A 27,307-nucleotide genomic window follows, 5' to 3' on the forward strand; every position below is an offset into this window, starting at 1 on the left:
AAGCGAAATTGAATATATCATAAACATAGGGCACTAAAAATTGTCAAAAATTATAACTTGGCGAGTTTTGCATCTATGTAATGTGTAGTTTATATTCTAAAATATATTAAATAATTTTTATTATGTTTTTATCAACCTGTGTTTTTTTTAAGTATACTACACCTTGAATGAAGATTCGATAATATTATCATATCAAATATGCTACCAATTAGATTTATCTGATCTTTTTATTTCATTTGCCTTTTTTGTCTAAAAATTTATCCAATTGCATAATTACATATAGTATAAAAGTACAGAAAAATTAATTTACACATAAAGAATGTAATATTTATATTAGACTTTATACTCATTTCATTTATATCTATTTTGATATGTAACTAATGCATATTTGAATAATTTGTAAGTTATTTTAAAGAATAAAATAAAAAAATTTGTATGAATAGCAAGAAAAAAACTCATCATGTATATTAAAAATATTATTTAATTATTTCTTATTTTACTTTTCTCACTCAAATAAGCTATCAAATATTGTGAATATTAACTGGAATTGTTATTTAAATTTAGACTTATAACTTGCACGATTATTTATATTTTGCTAATATTTTCAAGTAAATAACAGAATTATACAAGTGTCTTGTAAGACATGTAATGTAGAAAAAAGTTATAACTGTGAAATTTTTTTTATATTTAAATATATTAAATAATTTTCCAGCTTCGTGAGAAAACAATAATTACATATAATTTTCAAATATATATTATTTGTTATGTTTATTAATCATATATTCAACAAACCTAACTCTTCCATTTAACGTGTGGTAAGCGCAACGCACTTTCGGCATAAAAATATTCTTCCGATTGAGGTTGCAATTTTGCTTTGTAATCCATCAGCATCATGCGGTCCCCTTGTTGTACAAATATCTATAAAATTAACATAATAAAAATTAACTTTATAGTGTGTCAATGCATTCTTTGGCTATAAATTTCTTTTTTTATAAAAGTATACATACATCGATTACTATTGTATGGCAAGATAACTTTTTTGCCAACTCCAATCGTTTCTCTAAATTGTCGACAAATTTCAAATACTTTTCGAGAATGGCGCATGGTGCATTGTGTTTGTACAGTACTTTTAAAATATCTTCTATGTACAAATGTGTTTGTAGCTTTGTATTACCAAGTATTCTCTAAAATATAATTGATAATAAAACATGACTTTAATAGGCAGATTATGAAATATATAAATAAATATAAAATATTAATAAATATAAAACATATTACTTTTGTTATAAGTAAACGATCAATGTCGTCCCATTCACCATAGGCAGCTTTAACTTGTAAAGCGACTTTTTGATATAATCTAGGAGAAATGTCATGATTCTGAGAGAGCATTGTAGGTGATATCACAACAAATGTATTTGGTGTATTATAATGATGTTTGCATGCATAATGCAAAGATTCTTGAATAGAAGAATTTAATGGGAGCTCTTCATTATCCGTTTTCTGTTTGATTGTCATTTGCCATTCTACAACAATTCACAGTGTATAAAAAATCAGTATAAAAATAATTTGTTATATTGTAGGGAAAAAGGAAGATTGAAAGCATACCTAACAACTTAATGTAAGATTCCAAAAACGTGGCTTCTTTACAATCAGGTAACATGGCAAAATGTGCTTTCTGACAATTTTGAAGTTTTTGCAGCAATCTGTTTGGATCTCTTGTGTTTCTTATAATAATATGAAGATTCTTCATCTGTAGTAAACAATAGTATAAATATTGTGACATAATTTATATAGTAAATATAGTATAGTAGTAATACATACAGCAGCAGTCAAAGAATGACCAAGCATTCTGTAAAATATCACATGTAAAAAAAATAACGGTAATTTTCAATTAATGGAATGCTAAGAAATTACTTACGTCAAAATATCAGTTATTTCATTTGTTTGCAGTCTTATAAAAAGATAATGTATATATATATTAACTGCCTCTGGTCTCTCTATTAGTAATCTTTGCACAAGTGATCGTTTCAAAGTCTTTGTAAGAAATAAAATTATCTGCAATATTATAATCAAATATTGGTATTAAATGATACTCATAAATTTTGTTAACTTTATGACTAAAATATTATATGTTGTAGAATTGTTATTTTAGTTATATATACTATTAAAACAGCATTTCCATCTCCGCTTAAAATAGCAGCATCTAATAAAGCAGTTTTGCTAGCAAAAGACTTGTATTGTTCTAATGAGTATGGCTGACCAAGCAATATCTTTCTTAAAGTAATATCTGGTTGCTCAATAGCTGTTTCTGTATTTATATTTTCTAACTTGTCCGCAGCTAAAACTGAAAGATTTTGCATTATATAAGTATTTTTGTTATATAACATTGAGATTTTTCAAGATGAACATTTCTTTGACAACGTACTGCATGAAAGTGTCTTTTCAGATATGATCGAGAACAATGGTTTTGTCGTTTGATCATCGGTAAATCTAAAACTATTTTCGGAAAGTGATCTATTTGAGATCCCAGCCCACAATTTTTCAGTTTCATTCTTCGATACTCCAAACAATTGATCCACCTGCAATTTGATCCATATGAAGAATTCGTTATCACAATTCATCTTGATTATTTTTTACCTCATTGTTTTCGAAGCAGAATGATCGCTTCTCGCTGCTGAGCCAAAATTCATCATCGTCTTTATCGATGTTCATTTTAAAATATGTCTCGAACCGTACCTGCTTCAATAACCTTATCAAATTTTAAATGACAGATGGATAAACAAAATAAAATAGTTGACATTTCTCAATGTGGCATTGATGAATTATTAAAAAGATATGAACTGTCCAATCTCTTTCTACATGCAATATGGCGTCTTTCATTTTAGATCTGTGATCTGTGATTGGTGGATTTTACTAGGAAATTTTATCACTAAATATTCTGACAACCAATCTGATCATTCAAATCGCTTTTCCTAATTTATCTGTTAAGTTACCTTTCTACTTAATTTTCTTTTCATAGATTCAACTGTGATGCGTAATAAAAATATTTGATTGTGATTGGTCGATTCGTCGTTTATGATTTTTTTACATGTGAATGGTCTTTTGACTCCCCATTCCTTACTTTCCATTTCATCCACCTTCGTCCAACATGTCGACAATCGAGGTGCTTGGTTGAATTCGCCATAATATATCCTGGAAATCCAGAGAGGACAAAAAAAGAAATTGTTTCAATCACAATGTCTTTAACAAAGTAAGAAACGCTTTTATCTTTTTATATTATTTTTCTCAATTATTTCATCGACAAACTTTTCGCAGTTTCAAATATTAAATTTTTCATTTTTTCACATTTTGTTGTATGAATGACGTAGAAAAGAAATAATTTTAAATTAGACATATAAATCTGAAAACGTGTAGGATATTTATCTCCTCTGTTTGTAATAAGTTTTTTTTTTTGCAATTAGTTTGTTACCCGCTCCTACCCAAGTGGTATGGGACAAAGACGATGAAGCACGTGAGCAAAAGTTACGCCAAAGACCTGTCTCGGCACTGGTTAAAGCAGTTGTCACAGCACCACCTTATGGACAACGGAGAGGATGGGTACCACGCAATCCAGAAGTGAATATTTACTCCAATTTGTCAATAAACTTTAGGAAGAAACATTTTCTTATCGATATAATTTATATAAATAGTATTTTTCTACTTGATTAAATCAAAGATATAATGAATGATGCTTTCAATATACTAAAGTATAATGCATATATATTATACATTATGCATAGGACTTTGGAGATGGCGGAGCATTCCCAGAGATTCATGTTGCACAATATCCACTTGGAATGGGGATGAAAGGCAAGGAAATCACAAGTAATGCATTGGCAGTACAACTTGATGCTCAGGGAAAAGTAAAATATGATCTCATAGCGAGGCAAGGCCACAGTAAGGACAAAGTAAGCTTTAGTCTTTCCATGATTATATTTAAACATATTCCTTTTTTCTATGTTAAATTTACTATTTCAATATTTGATTTTTTCTTAATAGATTGTTTATAGCAAATTGAGCGATTTGTTACCATCTGAGATTACAAATGAAGAAGATCCTACCTTGCAACGACCACCTGATGACGAACTTGATGAACTCACGGATAGAACCAAAAAAGCACTGGAAAAAATAACAAGATCAAAGATCGCAGCCGCCATGCCGGTGAGATGCGCGGAGAAACAAGCTCCGGCGCAATACATACGATATACACCCTCACAACAAGGCCAATCATTTAATTCCGGAGCCAAACAAAGGGTTATACGTATGGTAGAAGCCCAAGTGGATCCAATGGAACCACCAAAGTTCAAGTATGTACAGAAAGAGTAAAAATGACTTAATTGTAGAAATTGTTTATAGTTTAATGTATAACAGATATATATATATATATATATATATATATATATATATATATATATAAACCTAATGGATTAATAAAAAGATTTATAATTGCAGGATTAATAAAAAAATTCCACGGGGGCCTCCATCACCTCCAGCTCCTGTAATGCATTCTCCAACAAGAAAAGTAACTGTGAAAGAGCAAAAAGAGTGGAAAATTCCACCTTGCATTAGTAACTGGAAAAATGCAAAGGTATTTAGAAAAATTTTATGTCCAGTATATTTTGATACATATAAAAAAATAATGCTGACATGTAATAAGAAATACTTGATTTCTTCAGTGATTATATAAAATTGTTTTTGATTTTAGGGTTACACAATTCCTTTGGATAAACGTCTTGCTGCAGATGGTAGAGGTTTGCAGCAAGTACACATTAATGAAAATTTTGCAAAATTAGCTGAGGCTCTTTATATTGCTGATAGAAAAGCCCGGCAAGCCGTTGAAATGCGCGCACAATTGGAGAAAAAGTTAGCTCAAAAGGAAAAGGAAAAGAAGGAGGATCATTTGAGACAGCTGGCCCAAAAGGCCCGAGAGGAGCGTGCCGGCTTGAAATCTAGCGCAACATTAGGTATTGCCATCTGATATCGTGCAAAATAAAGAATAATTGCAAATCTATTGTGCAAATCTATTGTGAGATTGTGATGAAAATTTAGATAACAGGTATTAACACACTTTTAGATAAAGCTGAAGAATCACGCGAAAGGGACCAACTCAGGCAGGAACGTCACAAGAATCGCGCTCGTGAACGAAATTTAGCTCGTGCCGCCCCCGACAAACGCTCTCGTTTACAACGTGAACGCGAGCGCGATATTAGCGAACAGATCGCGCTCGGTTTGCCCGCAAAGAGCATTCCGAATACGGGAGAAGCACAATTCGATCAACGTCTCTTCAATAGCAGTAAGGGATTAGATAGTGGTTATGGCCACGAGGACGAGTATAATGTGTATGATAAACCATGGAAAGATGGCAATTCGATTGCTTCTCATATTTATCGTCCTAACAAGAATATCGATAAAGACACTTATGGGGACGAACTAGAAAAATTGATTAAGACGAACAGGTTAGAGTTTATATTTATATTTTTATGTTTATATCAAGTACACTAATGTTTATGCAATTAAAAACTTTATATTTTACTTGACAATAAATAATAGATTTATATGTAATATATACATGTGTGTGTGTGTGTATATTTTTTTGATATATTTGTAAATGTAAAATTATCAAATTTATTTCTCATTTTAGATTCGTTCCCGATAAAGAATTCAGTGGAACCGATAGGTCGGCCACGCGATCAGGACCGGTACAATTTGAGAAGGAGGAAGAAGATCCTTTCGGTTTGGATCAATTTTTGAAACAGGCTAAGCGCGCCAGCTCAACAACAACAAAACGCAAAGATGAACGCGAGCAACGTAAAGACGATCGTGACAAACGAAGGAAGCATTAAAACAATTTATTCATTCATCCAGTGAATATTATTTATTCTATGAAAATGATAAATTCCGAAATTTCGTTTCGGATTTTACTACTTTATAATGGAATAAAAAATATGTTCGATAATAATAAAAAATAGTATGATGTAATAATATTGTAATATTATTGTAATATTATAAATAATGTTGTGTATAAATAACATTGTAATAATAAAAAATATTTTATTTGATTTAGCGACAATGGAATGCTGATATTCTTGATTCTTTTATTCGATTAAGTGATAATAGAACTTTCAAAATTATATATGATTGTTTCAATTATAGCAATATAATTTTATTCTGAAATATGTATTATAAGCGAAAACAATAGCAATATTTATTAAAAATATGAATGTGTCTTTGATATAGATTATTTTAGATTCTTGCAAATTTGTAAAAAAGATATTTTATAAAACATGCGCGCAAATCAAATTTCAAACATTATTTACTAAATATCTTTTTCTAAATATTTATTATAAATAAATGCTATTATATTATATATATTTTGTAATAAAATAAAATTTCCATGAGTGATGTAATAATATAGTTGTGAATGTTATATATGAGAATTTGAACTTCTGTAATTTGTTCTATTTTTGTTATTTGCTTCAAAGAAAAGCAGACATGTTTGGTATTTTAATAAGCAAGCCTGAACGAACTTAAAGCAGAGCTGCGCGAGGAATGTTACAGCCCGTTTTATGAAGAGTTTTATTACTTTCTTCATTTTTATTTTTACTTTCATTGCGGAAATAAGTAGCATATAATAAATCTGTTTCCTAATCAATAATAATTATTTTTATTTCTATTTATTTATTATTTCGCATAATAAATATCACTTAATACATAGAACATAGGAGAATTTACTTTGATCACTAATTGTTATCGAAAGTGAATCTTTTTAATGTCTTTTTCTTCTTTTTGAGACTTAACATTTTTTTTTAATTCTTGTAGATTATACAAATCTGAGTTTCTAAGTATATTTTAATAAACTCATTCATTATATCACACAAAATCCTTATGTAACAATTTTATAAGCATGCAATTAATGAACAACTGATAAATTCTCGATACAAACTACTATACCAAAATTGATTATTCACACGAATTATCACACTTTCGAAATTAAATGAAAGACAATCCAAAGTAAACATATAAATAAAAAAACGAGCAAAAGAATAATATCCTATTATAATATCCTTATAATATCCTATTAAAAAAATCACATTTTTTATCTATAATTGTTTCGAATTAAGAAAGTATTTAAGAATATCTGTATTAATTAATTAATTATCTCAAAAAGTGATTGTTGCTGTACAAATATAAAAACAAAAATATAAACGCTAATTTATTTATTTTAATTTTTTCTGATCGTGTCTGTATTTTTGTCGATATTCCTGATAGATAACAGGATATTCCTGATAGGAACAGTAAATGCGAAACAATGAAATATTGCTATATTGCCACGGTTTTTATACGTTATACATATACGTCATCGTGTTAATAAAATATTCCTGTAATAACAACAAAGGTATATTATTCCACATTAATTATCAATTAATATTTTTCCTTTGATCGTGAAAACAAAGAATAGTCTTTTTTACAGAAATTCGTCATTTGGCTATAAAAGCGAGAAACAGATTGGCACCAATCTTGGAATGTCGATCAGAAGTTGTTGGATGTTCGCCGATTTGGCCGACCGCTAATCGGTAGCACAAGCACGGTGTTTCGAGCTGTTAACTGTACCATTCAAGTGCTGGCACTTTGAAACGCAGTTTGATCAGAGATGGACATGTCAAGCTGAAGAGAGATACGCGGCTGACCCATATCAGTTTTTTCTACTGCATCGTCGGCGCCAAATCGGCTCGATAAAGCAGATCAAAAAGACAAAAGGACACTTTTTTACACTTTTATGGAAATCGAAATTTAGTTTATTTCATTTCTTTTTATTAACTATTAAATATTGAATTAAGTATTATTGAAAGAAGACTTTAAGACTGACATACATTTCTTAAATCAATATATGTATCCATATTTCTTAGCTTAAGTGCTATGCTTTATCAAAGCTGAAACTTGGTTCGCTTATTATTAGTATTGTTAATTTATTCATTAAATATTCATTAAATTATTCGTAAAAGACTATAATTATAGTATATGTGTACTAAGTATATTTTTTATCAAGAAGAGAGACTTTTTCAAAAGTTTTTTCTGTGATTGTTTTTAGCAAATTATATAATCTAAACAATGGAGTTTTCGAATTAAGAGAATATTTAATTTGATTATTTACATATTTATATATTTCTAAATCTGTTTCTAAATGTTCTTATTTTTCTTATATTTTTATATTTTACAAGTAAATATGTCAGTAAAGATAATTTTGCTAAAAAAATAGAAAAATAGTGAAATAAAAACTTTAATAGGATCTATTAAGAAATAATATCTAGTAAAATTTTATAAATATAAATTGCCATTTTAAACTTTTAGTAAAAAGTTAGAAACGGTATTGGTTTCAATAATATATCTTTTCTATATCGCTATATATTTGGAAATACATAATGTGTGTGTGTGTGTGTGTGTGTGTGATAATTATAAAAATGTTTTATTTTTGCGTAAAATATGAGTAACGATTTTTAATGAATAATAAAATAATTTTTTAATCGCAATTATTGTGTGTATAAACTGTACATTATGTTTTATACGAGAAAAAAATCGGAATATTACATTTATTTTTGTTTATTTTCCTTTTGCAGAAGTTTTACGGTAAATTCCAACATGCTGAAGACGGATCTTGAATACAAATAAAAAAAACGACGAGTTTCCGGCGCTACGGCGTAAACCTGCAGGTATTTTTAGCGTTTCCGACAGCTAACATTTTGCGTATATACCCGGCGGTGGAAAAACCCCGTATCACGTCCCAAAAAATGTGTGTATAAGTTTTCTCTTCAAATACTTCACCTTTCTGATTTCATTATTTAATATCCATGAGGGGAAAAAGATAGGCAAGTTTTGCTCTCGTGAAACGAGCTTTTGCTCGACGAAAAACCTGACATTTCGCGCACAGATTAAATTACTCTGCGCATTGTAATCTACGCACAACAGAAGTAGTTTAATCCGCACACATATGCATACATAAGCCGAAGAAAGCTTTCGAGAATCAGGAAATTGCAAATCGGTTTAGCGAATCGTGAAATACGGAACCGCGATGTATTTCGCGCAAAATTTGCGACGCGAAAAATTCTTTAACGTGTTCGATTTCCGGCTTGCTCTCGAGAGGCAAATGACCTGCTGAATTTTCTGTGGTTCCATAGCATCCAGGTATGACTACCGAGCAAATTTTATACACATTCGTGTATTGTTGCTCATGTTCCGCGGACTAATGTACATCATACACGAAGGTATTAAGCCAACTCAAAATTTTCCGAGTACATACAATTCGAGAGCGCGTACATTAAACTGAGTAACGGAGCTTTAATCCTAACACGCATGACCTATTTTGCGTTACGTAAATGCAAATGAAAGTAGTCTGAAGAGATCCTCTAGAGTGCCACTAAACATTCAATGCACTACACATTAAAAAATTTTTCTCATATTGCAAATATTTGTATATGCATTTATATATTTTTCTCATGCATTTCTCGAAAGCACGCGAACGCTGGTGAAATAATTTAGGAACAACTCGATACGCGAAAGATTTTGATTCTTTTGTAATTTGACAATTTTGCGGAAAGATTGGGATTTTAAAACAAAAGGTATTTTACATTTTTATTATATCAATGTGTAAAATAGACGAATTAAGGGCGATATTGCGAAAAATTGAAAAATATTTCTACAAAAATTGTGTGCCAATTTTCATGTCTGAAGTAAAAGAAAGATTTGCAAAACTTGCGTTTAGATAACTTGATTTGAGTCATGGTACTTTGATCTCATTTCAAAAGAATTACATTTTCAATAAAAAATATAATTCAAAATGTTAAAATTTTCTCGACGAATGCGTTCAATTCTTTCTTAATTAAAATTTTCCTTAGTTAAAATTCTCCTTATATTAATAAGAATAGTTTACTTTCATGAATATTAAGCGAATTTACTTTTAAGCGTCCATGTTTTACGATCTCCACTCTCTTTTGTGTGTGTATAAAATAAAGATTAATATCTACTCCAATTTGTAAAACACTATACCAACCGGTTAATCTAGAATTGTTTCTAAGTTTAACGTGTCGAGGATGTTCCTAATTATATATTTGCGACCATCGTTTCTTCGTTTTCATGGATTAACCGCGCGTTACGACAGTCGAACGGATCGTCGGTGACCGAGTTTGTTGTCGAAAAAAAATGATGCGGGACATCTATTTTTCAGGACGGATAAAGGGGATTTTCGCCGCCACTCGCACTTGACGCGACCCAATTACCGCGTTTCTCAATTAGATCGGGAAACGAGGAGATGCGTATTCGCAGGCGAGCTTCTCTTTCGTTTCCCGGCGCGTTGGCGGCTAGAAAGAGAAAGAGAAGGAAGGGAACGCGTATATCGCGGTTATTTATAAGTTCGGCGCGAGGGTCGGCGTTTAACCTTGCCCGACGTGGACCGTCAGGCATGTCACCTAACCGTTTTATTACGACTGTGTTATGTGTGTGTATGTGTGCGTGCGTGTGTGTGTGTGTGTGTGCTCTCCGAAATGCGCTTCCAATTGGGTCAGGTCCACGTCTGCTTTTCGGAGCGCGTTTCGCGAGCTGCCACTGACAGAAACTCTGACGGTGGATTAAACTCGCGCCTCCCTCCCTCTTTCTCTAGCTTTGCCATCGCGACGGAATAATACCGGTAATAATTTATTGCGACGCTTTAAATCCGAGCCTGCGCTCGCACAAGGGACCACGTTTTGCGCTTCAGAATGAATGGCAATCATCGTGAATGGTGTGCTTAAAAAGAGAAAATTTAACAGATAGTTTTAGAATTCTTTTATTATTTCAGAAACCTGATAAAGTGTTATGAATAATTGAATGTCAGATAGAAATAAATCTATATTCGTGTAACTTTTAAAATTTAATTATTGTTAAATCTATTTTAGTTGTCTAAATAAAACGTTAAAAATTGAAAATTAGACAGCTGCGACATGTATCAATAAGAGAAACTATTCACAGAACAGTTTTCGTCAATTGGTATAAAAGTTTTGTTATTAAATTATGCATATATAAGTTATGCATATAGAATATCCTGAATAAAAATCGAGTTAGAAAAAGAAACATAGCTAAAATAAATTAGAGTACATAAACATTTATTTTTACACCTTTATATTCCAACAGCGAGTGTGCTATGTCTTCCATGTTTAATATTTTTATTATAAACATTTCATCGATCATTGTTTATAATAATAATATTTTTTTTGTTTTTATCCATATTTGTTTTAGAACATATTGGCAAAGTTTGATTGTTCAACTTTGGAAGACACGCTGTATATTATACATCAGTTTTCTAGAAAGAAAATTGGAAAACTTCTTTCAAGAGATGAAAGGAGTGTATTGGAGCCAATTGCGACTATCTTGATTAATAGAAATCGTCTCAAAAGTATATATAATTCTGTTTACAACTTTATGATTTTATTTCGCAAACTTCTTTATATTAACGTAACATTGAAACTTTTTTTTTTATTTTCATTCAATATATCTTATATCAATCTTTTGTGTTCTCTCTTATTATATATTTGTTGTGTGCATACAAATGTGTATATAATATGTATAAATATAAGAAGATGATACGTGCAAATTATTTGAAGCATAAATTTTTTGTTTATTACTATAATATCTGCAGCTCTAGATTATCGATCTGAATAATTTATATATTAGACGCGAGCCCTTTCAGTTAAACATGAAACTTTCTGCGACTTTAATTGCATGCTAACTTTCGCGTTGCGATGCTCTCAAACCCATCGAGACACAATTGCATCAGAAGATTATAATTGCCACTTCTTTACATTGTCTCTCTTAGTGACTATCAATCGCACGAATGTTATACTTACACGCGGAATTGACTTTATAGGTACAGTAATCGATGGACATTTTTAAAAATCCATTCTCTAGAAGGTGTTTTTACGTTTATGGATATCGTAAGCGATCTACAAATATCGCTTTGATTTAAAAGATATTTAAGAAATATTCCATCTTTGTACAATCCAGATTTCAAGAAATCGGATTACATTGGCAAACACATTTTTCAACTGCTACCAAAATAATTGAAATCAATCTACAGAATTATACATTCTTATATCTTCTTTGTTCTCGCTAGAAAAGAATTTCTCGTCGTAAACTTTACTCTATGGATTCCAATTTATTCTAATAATTTCGTTAAAATTTCTTTGGTAACATTTATCACGATATTGTTAAATATGACTTGCTAAAAATTATGACATCAATTTGTGTACAAAGATTTATGATATCTTATATATGAGGCGTACAAATCCATTTTACGCGCACATAATACGTACGTGCGGAAGACATCGTCATTTGCGGGGGTAATTGTATTTTTTTGGTTTACGATGAACATGCGCTACGACGCAATCCGTCGGTGATAAAACAACAAGGGCGAAAAGGGATTTATACAACAACGTTGATTAATTTCTGTTGTAGCGAAGCTCGTGTAACGACTCCGAAACGACGAATAACGGCAAACGCGAACGCGCTCCCCGTCGTGCCATTTGTCGTTTAATGATAACGAACGCGTTGCACTAATGAAACATTGTCCGCGAAACAAAAACACCGTGAAATCTCGAACATCGAGAATGAGATGAGTCGTTCGCTCCAATGAACGAAGAATATGGGTGCCGCAAGTTGCGTGGAAAAAGAGAGGATGCAAAGTGTAACGAGACGATATTTTATTCCCGTTTCTGTTTCCCTCCGTTCTTGAAGAGAAACGACGATAACGAATGTGTGCCTCATACTGCTCCGAAATCTTGGCGAAACGAATGTGAGGAAAGATAACAGCAACGTGTTTGGAATAAAATGAATTTTCATCGATAATATGGGAATTTTTCAGAAGACTTAATTTTTTGATTGGTCTACTAAAATCTTTGATTTTTGAGTGACACAGATGAATCTCTCTCTACTAATTAATTTTTTATATTAGCTTCATGATTATGTCGATTAACTCATCTTACATCAAACACCAAAAAGATATATCAGAATATCAAAATATAAAGAATATTTGTTTTCTTTCTGAATAGATTCTGAAGCGTGAAAATCTCCATAAAGGCAATACAGAGGCTATAACAAGCGCAAGAGAAGAAAAGAGTCTACAGAGTAGCAGTTATGCAAGACTACTGAGGTGCATCTTTCGCGATAAATTTAATAATTACGTAATCTCGAATCGCGCAGAGTCACAATGAGATGGAATCGGAGCATCGAGACGCTCGGCTTTCTCGGTCAGGAATCACCGGAAAGATCTCGCCGGCACCGGTCAGCATCAGCAGTCAGCATCTGGACCCGCGCTCTCGGCTCTCCCGTCTCTGCCTCCGGTACAACGCGCTCATCATCAGGACCACGCCCTCGGCGAAGAACCGACGCCGACGCTGTCGTCCCTTCCTCCCCTCTCGAGGTCGTCCGCCCCCGCCGCCGCTCGTCCTCTCTCTCTTTCTCTCTTTCTCTCTTCGTTCTACGTCTCTCTTTCTCCACGAGCAACCCACCTCGCGTCTCACCCGCCGCCAGCCAGCCAGCGGCCCCCCAGGATCTCCTCGTCAGAGCGACTCGACTCGTCGTCGACGGTGACTCGCGTGTCGTCCCGCGCCAGTCCGCCACCGACCTCGCGATCGTCCACGTCGTCGTCGTCATCGTCGTCGTCGCCGCCCGTCGTCGTGTCGTGCCGCTGGAAGTGGTGGTGATGGATGAGTGATCAGTGCACGCGTGAGAGAAAAGGAGAGAGAGAGAGAGATAGCCGGAAACCACGTAAGCACGCATAGTAACAGTCGTTGACTCGAGGGTGATCCAGGTGCGCGGTGATCGATCGATCGATCATTAGCATCGAGCAATCCGGGGGCGCGCGGGATCACGTTGCGTCGCAACGAGGGTGGTCTTCGTCTTCGGGGATTGTTGCTTGACATTGGGGTGGTGGCGCGATCGGGGTATTTTTGCGGCGCGTGGTACACGTTGCTGATCAAAGAAGAGGAGGAAGAAGAAGAAGAGAAGTCAAGAACGCTCTCCCAAGACCCCCAGCATCCCGGAAGAACCGCACGAAGGAGACGCGGGGAAAACTCGCGGTAATTTGTCAAACTCGCAGGCAGCCGCGTCATATGGTACGTTACAGCCACCCGGTGTGTTATGTATATGTGTTACAGTAGACGTCGCGTGTTTCCGGTCGTGAAGAGACGAATTAGAGGGAGAGATGAGTAGTAGCGTCGGCCGCAGCAAGTGTCAAAGCTTTGTTTGGGTTTAGTGTAAATGAGTGGAATAGTGCTTGCACGGCAGCGACTAGAAATGCCGAACGTAATTAGTCGGGTTCGCGGTTTTCAGCCAAGTCACGTTCCCGCATTTAACTCTTAACGATGTATGCGGAAGACGTATGATTATATTTCTATATGTAAAGTGTACCAAGTACGTTCAGGCGAAACGATAAGACCGGATATAAGTTGAAACTCGCGCGATTTTCGCAAGTCTAAGAAAAGTTTCTTTAATCTTGTTTCAAGATATCGCGTGTTTGATATGTATTTTTCTATGAAATACAAGATCATTAGGAGTATAATAGATATTTTTAAATAATATATAATAGACAGATATTTTTTAAAAGTAACGCTGAAGAAACGCCTTTGAAATAAATACAATATACCTCATATTAATAAACAAAAATAAAAATACTTTTAATAATCACTAACTAAATATTTTAATAATCACTAATCAATAATTCAATAATCACATTGCAATAAATCGATTAAAATAGCGACTCAATGATAACACATGTATGAAAAAATCGGAGAAAATGTCTGAAAAGAGTTTCTTTCTTGCTTCAAGGTGTCGCGCGTTTGATATATATTTTTCTATGAAATACAAGTTCATTAGGAGTATAATAGATATTTTAAATAATATATAATAAATATAGATATTTTTTAAAAGTAACGCTGAAAAGAAAAAGCCTCCTTTAAAATAAATACAATATATACCTCACATTAAGAAAAATAAAAATACTTTAATAATGACTAACTAAAATATTTTAATAATCACTAATCAATAATACATTGTAATAAATCGATTAAAAATAGCGACACAATGATAACACAAGTATTTAAAAAATCGGAAAAACTCTTCATTTTAAGAAGAGATTTTTATAATAACTTTATTATTAATTATTATTAATTTTATTATTAATCTAAAATTATGCGATTCATATAACTTATAAAGAAAAAATTGGAGTGAATGTCTACAATTAATCTTTTTTCAAGTTCTAATTTTTTATCGTACAACATTTCTCTATACGTTGCTGATCAGAGCACGAACGGGGAAGACGAATTCGCGACGAGCTCACGTGCCGTAAATTTCGCGAGGATATAATTTGTTACGCGTTCGCATTCCTCCCTTCTTCTTCTTCTACCCTGCTGCTGGGTAGGAAATAAACGCGACGCGTTTACGCGTTGTTTTCGATGATGTAACTGCGTGACGACGACGACGACAACGACGAGACGGCGGCTCGCAAAAGCGCAAGACTCGGCATGGCGCCGAGAGAAATGTTCTCAATGTTCTCATATATATATATATATATATATATAGGGGATGTTTTCGCGCGGGAAATCCCCTAATTAAAATTGCGCAATTACGCAGAACGAGGGAATAACAGGACGTTGGCGCGACAACTCCTTCGCGATAGCGAGTTGGGGAAGTGATAGCGGATCGCGCTCGATCAGACATCGGGTCGCTAAACGAGACGAAAGATTTTAGAGTCAGTGGGTTAACGTTGATTAAATTCTGTTAATCGCGTTTCATCGTAACTGTAATTTAGGAAGAGTTGGACTTAGTTAATCTTCATATATTGATGTAATTAATTAATTAATCTTTTTAGGCTTGATTATCGACGATCTTTAATAATTAACTTTCGATCAATTCTCCGCTTCGTTCTCGATTGTGAATTCTTAAGTCATTTTAATTCTCACATAATAAGAAGTAAAATGTAACAAAGAAAGAAAATTAATTATAACCATTTTGCTGTCTGATATCATATATATCATCTTAGTCTCTGCGTCACGTGCAAAAAAGAATCTACGGAAATCAATATTACTACGAGTGTTTTATCGGTTTCTACGCTAAAAATTTGTCGAATTTATATATATATATATCTTTCAGCGAGTCAAAACGGTGGAAATTTATTTCCCACCACGTTTCTTCTCTCCGTTGGCGCCGAAAATTATGCCCAATGAAATTATAACGCTTCCGAACTCTGGCACATGACGCAAAGCTCTCATGTTGACATTTATTATGTCAAGTTAGAGATATCGTACACTCTCTATATTGTTCCGACAATATACAATTTTTTCGAGTATCTAATTTGACAACGTTATGAATTAATTTAAAACAGGAAGATCGTGGTTTTGAATAAATTAAGTTGAAAATACAGAATTGCTTGTGTTGAAAGATTCCCGGTTATATACATAAATTGATTCATTTTCAAATTAATAATATTTATAAATAATATTTATAAATAATATTTATTAATAATATTTTTGCGACGAGTGCTATTCTATAACGATTATTGTAAAAATAATTGCAATTTCCAAGAAATATTTATTAGTGTACTAATAATCGATGATGTGTTTAATGTACATTTCTCTGCCACATATTATGAGATATCACAATTTTCTCGTGTTCGAGAGAACCGCGAGAAATAATTTCTCGAGAAAATATCGCGAAATGAAGGATATTTCTTTCCTTTACAACTCGATATGTGCGGAGAAAAATGCAATGCGTCTCGTTTCCGTGCTTTTGCGAAATGTCCTCTCGCCAAAATCTCGTCGACATCAATCTCTCGACGTTGACGCGTATAAAAGTGCAACGGCTCTAGTATGCCATCAAACGTCTGCTTATATCAAACGTAGTAAAGTGTGTGGCACGATTTTTTCCCCTTTTTTTTAAATCAAAAATTTTTCAATACGAAATTGAAATATTTCGTTGGAGAAGATTTACCGAAAAGTTGCAAAATTACATTCCTATTTTATGGAAAAAATTTTAAAGATTTTAAGTCAATAATTTTAAGAAAATAAGTATAATCAAGGGTAAGAGAAATTAGAATCAATAAATTTTAATGGATTCTAGTGAAGCGAACTCTTTAATAGAAATGGAACAAAGATATTAAATATTATTTTCTAGAATCCCTATTATTCTTATTAATTTATTATAAAGTTGATAATGCATAAACATGTCTTTTATGTGCGTTGTGTGTCACGCGTGCACATGATTTAAATGTCATAAGTGATGCACGGCTTGTGAAAATAACGACGAGTGGTCTAGACATATTGGAAAATTCGAGATACTCGCGTCTAGTGGACCTCGTAGTGTTGGCAATATTTTCTGCCAATATTCTGCGAAATACTCGAGTCGTAATTTATTTCTAGTTATTGCCGAATTCCATTCGTGATCGCTTCTAATATATGTCGCATATAAAATTATGATATAGAAATCACATAATATATTATGTCATAATATATTATGTGATATAAAAAATATATTATATAATTATAAATTTTATGTATAACAAAAAATATTTTATAACTTTTAATATTTTAAAACATAATATAAAAGTTATTATATACATAAATATAAAAGTTTATTATTTATTATAAGTTAAATTTTAAATTTTATAAATTATTTTATAAATTATTTATATATTTTATAAATTTTATAAATTATAATATTTTAATATAATGTAAATATAAGGATTTATCAAAATTATTGCGAATTTCTTCAAACATCTAAAAATTTTTCGTTTTTCGCATAAAGATTTCCAAATTTTCAAATTTGAGAATTTCTCTTCGCTCTAAAAGTGACTTAAATATTCAGAAGAGAAATCCAAACAATAGCTTTCATGTGAGTGTTTGCGGCAGCAAGTGTCACGTCGATTGTCGACTTCGCCGCAAATCTTTCGTTTAATGTTTGCGCCAGTCATTTCAAAGTAAGATACCTACCAAAGTGAAGGTAATAAAGTGAATTGATTCTATTCTATATTTTCAGCATTGATAGTTATATCAGGTTTTCAATATTTTGATAACTATATATTTTTATATCGATCCAATTACAAATCTAACAATTTGTAGACGTAACTTTATATCTTTTGCAATAATAACTTTCATAATAAATGATCGATCGATCATCGTTAACGACAGCTGAATGTTGTTAATTCTTGTACTAACAAAGGAGATAATAAACAATTATATCGCGTCTTATATAAAATGATCGAGTTATTAAAGAAATGTATGATTAGACATATGATTAATTTCTTAAGAAAATTTTAAGAGAACATTCGATGTCCAGACTTATTTGAGTATCTGACAATTGGCGAGCATGTTTATCCAGGCCGGGAAAGAAATCCATCGTCGTAAATTTATCATTTTATTTACACGCATCAGCGATTGCGTTTGCCGACGAATGCGAACTCCGAGCGAAAGAAATATTCCGGATATATGTGCGAGTAGGTAGAATAGAAGTGGAGGAGGCAATATGACGTTCAATGTATCGCTCGATTTTTCGCAGAGGGTGACTGCCTTCTGACAAACGGGGGATAGCGGAGGGAGAGAATCGGTCGGTTAAAAATGCCAGTTATTTGCGCGTCCTTATATTTATGACCGCCTTATATATCTCGCAGGCACTTTCGCAGGATTTATCGTCGGTTTTCGTTTCGCTACTGATGCTGATATATGTATGCCGAAACATTAATTCCCCTCAATTCTTATCTCTCACTCTTCATCCCTCTTCATCCCCGAATTATTTTCGGCGAGATTCGCGCACCTGATTCATACGCGATTTTTTAATTATTAGGCCGAGTAATCTGAGATGCGTGAACGATTATGCGAGTCGGAGAACGCGGAGAGAAATCACGATAATAAGACAAAATACCGCCTCTGATCGATCATGTGAGAAGAGGAAGGAAGAGGATACATAAATAATTGGGAGTCTCTTTAATTTTGTTGCAAGTTTTATTCCCTCCGCGGATCATTATCGTAATTTTCTAAATGTTTGCTTTATTTAATGATGATTATGATTCGTGAGAAGCATGTTGAATGCGACGTACTGTATATCATGCGAAATTACGACAGTAAATTGCATAATTAACGAAATGGTATTAAATTACTCGCCGCGTTGCCTGTTACACGTGTCCGATTATATTATGTACACAAATTTACCAAGCAACAAAGTTTATTGTATGGAATATAGAAGTTAAGTGGATAAAATTATAAAAGATATTATTAACAAAAAGGAAAAAATTAAATAAAAATTTATATAGATATTTTCATGTAATTAAATTATCATGAAATTAAACTCTTATATAATTATTCCAATGAGATTAAACATTTCGAAATTCACTCTTGCAATAACGAGAAACATTGTCGTCATCGATCTCTATATGGGTCAGCTATTTTATTGCATATTTAAAATAAAATACAAAATAATATAATAATAAAGCAATCGCATGATAAAGAGAAGAAGAATGCCTTTCGAATTACCGGTATTACATACGAATGTAATTCTGTAGAGTGGTTAAATACATGCATATATGCAAATTCCATATGATTATCGATTGTGTACTCGCATGCGTTCCTGCAAACGTATAAATCCGACTACTATTCAGTGACGAGTATTAAGAGCGGCCAACCAGACTGAGAGAGCTGTAACTCTCCGATTTAAGCGTTCATGTGATTATTATTCAGTGATAAATCATCGAAATACGCAGCATCTCGCGAGAGAGCCTGTAATCCGTTTTGTTAATTAGCGCGTGAAAATGATTCGACCCCAGAATTTACAAATCTGGTTGTTGTGGGTGCGTCACGCTTGTTTTGTCTTCTCTTTAGAAACGCGACACGTTCTCTTCTTATCTTGATCGTGTTTCAAAGGTAACGTTAGCCATGTCCTTTGACGCTTGTAACGGCGACAAGTTGTAATTACAATCGAGCTTATATCACTTGGCGAAAATTTCGCAGAGCAAGCTTTTTCGAAACATTTACAAATATATCTTTTGAAAAAATATCTAACGATTGATTCATATTATATAATTTCTAAAGAAAAGAAACAAGACTCTATATGATTCTAGAATATTTATATTAATGAGATATTTATAAGAGTAAACAAAAAAATTCTCTTTATTTAAAATCCCTTTATTTAAAATCCCTTTATTTAAAAAATCTCTTTATTTAAAATAATAAAATTATTATTTAGTTAAATTTATATAAAATTATTATTCTCTTAATTTTCTTTTAATTACAATAGAAGAGGAAAAAATTGTATTTGCTAATAATAGAGGCAAGAATACGTGACTGCAATTTTTCACGAAAGCGGAGATTGTGATTCCTGCTGTCGGATCGAGTGCGCTCATCGACTTTCATATTTATGAAGCTACATTTTTATACATTTTTATGTAGAAGATATGCTTAAAATATATGTGCATAATCGAAAAAATCGATTTCGATTTTGGATTTGTATCTTTACGAAAGTTTCCTAAGCTCGATGTCTTTTACAAATTTATTTTATTCTTCTTATCATAATTATAAACGATCACTAGGATATATGATATCGATTTTTAAAACTAGCTTCATCTATATAAATTTGTTTCGAATAAATGATTATAAATGGAACTGATGAATAGAGATATAATCTCGGTATGACGTACGAATTTAAGCTAGTAGACGCAGAAGGTTGTGGACCAGCCTTGCCAGTGGATTAACTTGTTATATGAGCAGACTGTCATCTGTGTACTTTACAGTACAATTATTCGGATCTTCAAGATTCGCGTTGCTCCTCTAAATATATATATATATATATATATATATATATATATATATTGAATTATAAAATTAATTAATTTATAATTGTTATATAATCTTCTATATTTAACGTAAGAGAAATTCTAATGATAATAATTAAATCTCTCTCTCTCTCTCTTTCATCTTAATTTTATGTCTTTAAATCCCACAATGAATTATCTTTCTTACAAAAATAAAAATTTGTTGAAAAATATAAAAATAATCTTTTTTTGAAATATTTTTTACCATATTTTTTTTCTGCTAAAGTGAATTATTTAAAAGAATTAGTTTCGAAATATAATTCCGGTTAAAACAGAAATGCTATTTTGCTTTGGTCATTCGATCATGACGCGTGCTGAGAGTAAATAAATGATTTCCGTCGTGCGTTGACTTGACGTGGAGCCAAACATCTGGGTTTTGTTTGCCATGCTTTATATTGATTTTGGAATCACACTGCAGCATAGTGATATTAGAACATCACGAGGAAACTTAAACCGAAAATTGTATCTTAGGAATTTTTCAATGATCTTTCAAGAAATGTGCTTGGTTGTAAAAATTATTTTAAAATGTAGACCGCACATTTAATAATTTTTTTTTAAATTCTGTTTATTTGAAATCATAAACGTATTATCGTTTCATAAAAGATCGGATTGACAATTGAATTTTTTCATATAAATTGATATATAAATTTATTGATATAAATTGATTATATTAATTTAAAAATATTCACAAAAATAGGTTTTACGGGTACATGTACGGGCAATACACAATATGATATCTGATTATGGAGAGTCAAACACTGAATTGCAAAACTTTTCTAACAATTCTTATGCAGCATTTCCAGCGACAACATTTGAAGATACATCTCGCTTGCAAAAATATCAAAGTAAATCGGAGCTAAAATTGCTGCGATCGTTACACTTTTCTTTTGTGAAGTGGAACTGATAACATTCGCGTCGGCACGTTCAATGCGTTCGTATCCGGCGGAACAACGATAACAGCCTCGAACAAGAATGCAGAGGCCGATATACTGGTCAATAACCGGCCTTCGAAAGAGGCAAGGGATTTTTCTTGGCGGGGAAAGGGGGATAACTGCTTACAAAACGTTTAAAAATATCCGCGACGAGATCGCACGAATGCCCACGCGGAACCTTGAGAACTTTCCTCATGAAGCTGTCGGACCCTTTCTCGTTATTTACGAACTTTCCGACGGAAATGCCGCGAATTATTCCGAGACATATCGCCTTGTTTACCGCTGCTCGTAATATATTTGAGAAAAAAACTCTCTCGCGTACTCTCTTATTTGTCTCTGCGCGTAATGTGCAATTTGCGTTCTCGTAATTCTAATTTAAACATGTCTCCGTTCTTTTCTTTAGATTTATATTGCAAATAATTATGTTTGCGTATAACATCTAATGTAGAAGCAAAAAAATATCATGTGATTATTACAAGAAAATTATAATGAGTGAGAGAAAAAAGTAATAAATGTAGAAAAATTAATCTACGTACACCTCCTTTTTCCTATTAAATAAAATTGTTATAGATTGAAAAAGTATTGATGTTTTGTTATTTTAGTTAAAGAGAAATCGAATGGTATTAAGATCTTATCTTAGGAATACGGAGAGAATCGCTGTAGAAAATCAAGTCGCGTAATTGACATGAAGAAGCGATTGACTTCACCTCGAGCGTTTCATCGATTTTTTCGCGACTGCTAGGTCCAATAAAGGCGACGCGATCGTATAACGATTCTCGCTGTTCATTTCCATCAACTTATATGTATAAACGCCATATGAAGAAGGCTTATTCGAAAGTGCCGCATGTGAATGCGTGTTGTTTGCGTATGTTTACGTATATGCAGCACACACTTGCTGTAAAATTATAGTAGTGCAAAAGTCAATCACTTGAGAAAGAATCTCACGCTCTTTCTTACAGAGCGATAAATAAGAACTACGAAAGTTTTGCCAGGTCACGTTCGCGAATGTAAAGAGAAGTGAAACGCAAATGAGAGCAATTATAATCCTCGCGCGAGCACCAAGCAGAACTTGGAGTCCTATTTAAATTTACAAAAGGAGTACCGCTTCGAGCGAGAACCGAAGACTTTGTAAGATTCACTCACGAAAATAAGTTAGCCTGTATCGTTGTACAGATTTAAAGAAATTTCACTGATTTTGTATACGTTTGAAAATTAGATTTTCCTTCTTGATAAATCGAAAAAGAATTTTTTTTTTAAATTGAAATTGGAGTACGATAGAGATTTTGTGAAATTATTCTCATCCGATCGACGAAAGTTATTAAAAGCGAGCAAAGTATGCAAAAAACGATAATTAACCCACCTCGCGTATTTTCCTAGAGTTTTTTCCAGATTGAAGAAATACGCGCAACGGTGCAGTATGTTGCATACATGAATAATTCATCCGAAAGTTGAATCACGAGACACCGAATTAAATTTAATCAGTGGGCAAATATAATCTACAGTTAACGAACATCCGTAAGATATAACATACAGTTAACGAACATCGTAACGCATCGTAACGCTAATGATAAATTATCGGAATAATGTACGAATATGAAGAAATTAATCTAGAGCAGGAAGTTGCGTAACATCCGGTATGTGGTTGTGAAAATCGTAATGGTCTATGCGCAAGAGAAGGAGAGAGAAAGAGAAAGAGTACTATCTTAGTCGATGTTTTTGCGATATTTTTGTACTACCGTTCCCTCCCACCACCTTTCCAGCTGTCAGACGATAAAATAAAGTCGAGGATTCCTAAAGAAGCAAACGGTATATCGTAGGCAAAAACAATATATATCTTGGCAAAGGGATATGAAGGAGAAAAAGAGACAGCGTGGTTTTCTCGCCCTTCTACGTCCGCCCTCAACGAAATGATGGCTCGTCTGGTATTAAGTACTTTTGAGTTCTAATTTATTACCCACCGCGTTTTGTGAACGAGAGGCAAAACACGATTAAGTACATCCATCGAATAGTTTATCGCGGATAATAAAGATCCCGATAAACGAGCCTTGTACATTTTGATAAACGACTTGTTTAAGCGCCGATAGTGATTAATGTATGCAAAAATCATTTAATTAAATTAATGCCATTAATAATTATAGTTAATGCGTTATCAACGATCAACATCTAAATTATAGCTCGACAAAATGTATTGTTAGCTTTTTCCATTCGATCGAGCATAATCTTTGCTGCTTAATTATTAATTGATTTAGCTATTAAAACGCGATCGAAATTTAGATACAGAGAAATAAATGATTAATTCTAGTTTTCGGTCGATTAAGCAAACAAAGGACCGTCTTTTCTCTCTCTCTCTCTCTCTCTTTCTCATAATATACGTATTACAAAATTATTAATTATAATCATTAGCTAGCGCATAGTTATTTAAGAAAAAAATGATATTTAAAAATTATATTTAATATATTGATATAAATTTTAAAAAATGTATACATAATTTAAAAGTTATGAAACATCAGATGAAAAATTTTATTGAATTTTATGTACATGATTCTTATTTTTATTTACACTGTACACATTCGATAAAACGCATTACTTTGATGCATGTATTTGCATACGAAGTTCGATCAATTGAGTATATAGAATCACTGTTTAATTGCACACTGTAATTAGATGCTGCCGATATTCTATTAACTCGCGTTTGTGTATTTAATCGCATTCAACTTGATAGAAATTACGAAAGAGCCCGGGAAATCAAATTCAATCGCGATGAAACGATTCTAACTTTCTCGAGAACACACGCTGCGTACGGATAGATAATGTTGAAGTTGTTTCATGCCATTACAACGGAGATCCATCATCGGATGCGACGGTGACGGATTAAACCTGAGTATCAGTGCGACGTAATTCGATAATTATATATGAAGATCGAATATACGTTATGCCGATCGATCGAAATTTTCCGCGACCGAGAACGAACAGTTGCTCGAAAGAAAGAAATTTACCCCAGTTACAGCACTAATTTAAATACTTTTAAAAGAAATCGTATTGTCCGTTTCTCCCTTCTTCCCTCTTTTCTAACTTCTTTTTAATTTCTTGCGATAAATTGAGAGGCGCGGTGCCAAGTGTACGATAAATAATGCTTCCGTGAAAGTTGTGTAAAAACATGGACATCTCTATCTTTACTTTTATAAAAACTTTTAAGAAATGCACACACATATATATAAGTTCTAAATTGCATTTTTTATTAACTCCTTTGATTTGCGCCTTTCTCAAAAATTCGATTTGATTAATATGAACAGAAAAAGATATAGTCATATTTACATTATATATCAAGACGGTTCGTCATTATTCGTAGACGTGCATGTTTTTGCCTGTGAAGGATTAAAATATTTTGAGCAATTTGCATGAGAGATTTATTACGAAGCTTTGTGAGAAATATCGTCTCTACAAATTGTTCCTTTTAGAAGCCGCGCGTGTTTCCCAGTCCAAGTAATCCGAGTTATCCTGCGCGCTAGGGAAAATGAATAAGGGAAATTCAGTACTACATCGAGGAAGAAATAGTTGCTGCATCTTATACTAATTGCATGTGCATAATAGTTCAATTGTATCATACTAGCAACTATACGCGAGATAGTTTTCCTAAACTTTCATGTGTTGGAAATTATTTTGTGCACACACACACACACACACACACACACACACACATATATATATATATATATATATATATATATATATATATTCGAAATAAATAAAAGTAAACTTTAAAGATAAGCCTCTCTTATATGAATCTTGTGTTAAAAATGTATTAGAAGTGTAAAATATAAAAAATATTCATGAGATTTAGATATCGTATTAAAATAAGAGAGAAAGAATTAATTTAATATAAAAGACAATATAAGAATAGCATTTGTAGTTACATTCTTAATTTGTTAATCGACACTCTGTATATCCTCAATTAAAAAAGTTATGTTAGACCCAGTAAAGTAACTTTTAATAGTATTATATATTCTCGGATTTTCCTGGATGCAAATGCAATTAAAAGTACATCGTTGCTAATAGAAACTGGAGGGACATGGGCAGCATTTACTGAATGAAACGCAATGAATGAACAAGACAATCATAGAATATTATCTTGTCAATTGACTCGATAAATACAATAAGAAATTCAGTAGTAAAGTTGTCAAAAAATTTTTTTTAAATGAGAGTGTGATTATAAACGATGTAAAAGTTGTAAAAATTTTAAAATATCTCTTAAAATTCTAAAATCAATTATATATCTCTATATATATACATTTTTTTAGTAAATTAGTTTGATATTTATTGTAATTATTGTTATACTTAATTAATCTGTATCTCTTTTTTATTATCATATACATAAATTAATTAGATACGCATTACTTAAATATAACAAATATTTACAGCACTCAAATAATTAGAAGTTTCCACATTAAAAATTTTTTGTAACTTTCTACTGTTGTAGATTGAAACTAAATACTTTTTAAATTTAATCCATTAATATTACGTTTGATTACTGCGTGAGAATAATAATTTTAGAGAAAGTGTAGCCTATCAAAATTATTTAGATACATGAATAAGATGTAACGAGTGTTTCAAACCATAATTTCAAGTATATTCTTAAAATGATAACAGTATAATAATTATTCTTTCATAATGTTTCATTATTGATTGGATTTTATTATTATCAGATTAAAATTAAATGGTACTGGCACTTAACTCGTTAACGCCATTTTTTGGTGTCCGAGAGCGATACCGAGGGCACGCAGGTTATTAACTTATTAGGCCGCGATAAATATAGTCATCGGGGAAACACACAGGAAAATACGACGCGCGATCTTCTGCGTCACGTTGTCAGCTGACCGTATCCAGTCGTCTCTATTTTCTACCATGTCGCGTGAAACGATCAGGGGGCTGAGATCACTATTTGCTTTAGATGCTTGTCTGCGAAATTCAGTAACTCGCTTGAGGAAAGGAGAAATTTTCCGGGAAATGATTAAGAATAATAAGCCCGTTCACGAGGATGCGTAATTACGTCGTCGCAAATGTCTTTAATAAGTCCTGTCGCATTCGAGCATTAGTATTCGTTGTCGCTTAAAATATATGTTCTCCGGGAAATGCGGGAGCCGCATCATCTCATCGTTTCGGTTAATGCTTCTCTCACTTCCTTGGTCGCTCTCATCAACATGCTTACGCGTCACTCGGTATGCTCCAGAACGCGATAGATCGTAACGAGGACAATGATAATCCTTCGGGGAACAGTGTGTATAACATACAAACAATGTCGATCGCCGCTTAACGTTGAACATACAGGCTGTCTGGATGTAAATATTGAAGGATTAATATTCGATATCTCTTTTTCGATGTTTATCTTTCTTTTTCGTTTTACGAGAACGGCGAGGAATATATGTATTAAATTCGGTTAGTACATGTAAAGTTGTATATG

The 27,307-nt window shown here is 32.6% G+C and overlaps 3 protein-coding genes across 3 annotated transcripts in view; 2 read left to right on the forward strand and 1 right to left on the reverse strand.

Moving 5' to 3' along the window:
* Window positions 1–714: 714 nt before the first annotated feature.
* On the reverse strand, window positions 715–2,840 carry LOC105251559 (spermatogenesis-defective protein 39 homolog). The gene is made up of 9 exons (XM_011258451.3): window positions 2,638–2,840; window positions 2,426–2,579; window positions 2,163–2,344; window positions 1,919–2,055; window positions 1,822–1,849; window positions 1,606–1,750; window positions 1,279–1,523; window positions 1,008–1,184; window positions 715–918 (listed from the first exon to the last, which is right to left on the reverse strand). Exons 1-9 carry the CDS (start codon window positions 2,710–2,712, stop codon window positions 793–795), a joined length of 1,269 nt encoding a protein of 422 aa, XP_011256753.1. The 5' UTR covers window positions 2,713–2,840; the 3' UTR covers window positions 715–792.
* Window positions 2,841–3,060: 220 nt separating this feature from the next.
* LOC105251560 (puff-specific protein Bx42) lies at window positions 3,061–6,003 on the forward strand. Its single transcript, XM_011258453.3, has 8 exons — window positions 3,061–3,250; window positions 3,462–3,615; window positions 3,780–3,947; window positions 4,039–4,346; window positions 4,492–4,627; window positions 4,745–5,003; window positions 5,114–5,495; window positions 5,681–6,003. Exons 1-8 carry the CDS (start codon window positions 3,237–3,239, stop codon window positions 5,880–5,882), a joined length of 1,623 nt encoding a protein of 540 aa, XP_011256755.2. The 5' UTR covers window positions 3,061–3,236; the 3' UTR covers window positions 5,883–6,003.
* A 7,434-nt stretch (window positions 6,004–13,437) lies between these two features.
* Window positions 13,438–27,307, forward strand: part of LOC105251561 (receptor-type tyrosine-protein phosphatase kappa) — a 64,222-nt gene continuing 50,352 nt past the window's right edge. The window contains exon 1 of the mRNA XM_011258454.3: window positions 13,438–14,177. Within this exon, the coding sequence (XP_011256756.1) occupies window positions 14,175–14,177 (3 nt within the window). The 5' untranslated portion in view covers window positions 13,438–14,174. The remainder of the gene's footprint in view (window positions 14,178–27,307) is intronic.

This window comes from Camponotus floridanus, unplaced genomic scaffold (assembly GCF_003227725.1).
Source record: "Camponotus floridanus strain SB8 unplaced genomic scaffold, Cflo_v7.5 scaffold7, whole genome shotgun sequence".
NCBI lineage: Eukaryota > Metazoa > Arthropoda > Insecta > Hymenoptera > Formicidae > Camponotus > Camponotus floridanus.

Excerpts from the sequence above, each read along its gene's own strand:
- LOC105251559 (XM_011258451.3), bottom strand. The coding sequence starts at position 2,712 with ATGAACATCGATAAAGACGATGATGAATTTTGGCTCAGCAGCGAGAAG. Across the intron at positions 2,580-2,637 it reads TCTGCTTCGAAAACAATGAG|GTGGATCAATTGTTTGGAGT; the intron begins GTAAAAAATAAT and ends ATCAAATTGCAG. Across the intron at positions 919-1,007 it reads GCCATACAATAGTAATCGAT|ATATTTGTACAACAAGGGGA; the intron begins GTATGTATACTT and ends TTAATTTTATAG.
- LOC105251560 (XM_011258453.3), top strand. Across the intron at positions 3,616-3,779 it reads GGGTACCACGCAATCCAGAA|GACTTTGGAGATGGCGGAGC; the intron begins GTGAATATTTAC and ends CATTATGCATAG. Across the intron at positions 5,004-5,113 it reads GAAATCTAGCGCAACATTAG|ATAAAGCTGAAGAATCACGC; the intron begins GTATTGCCATCT and ends ACACACTTTTAG.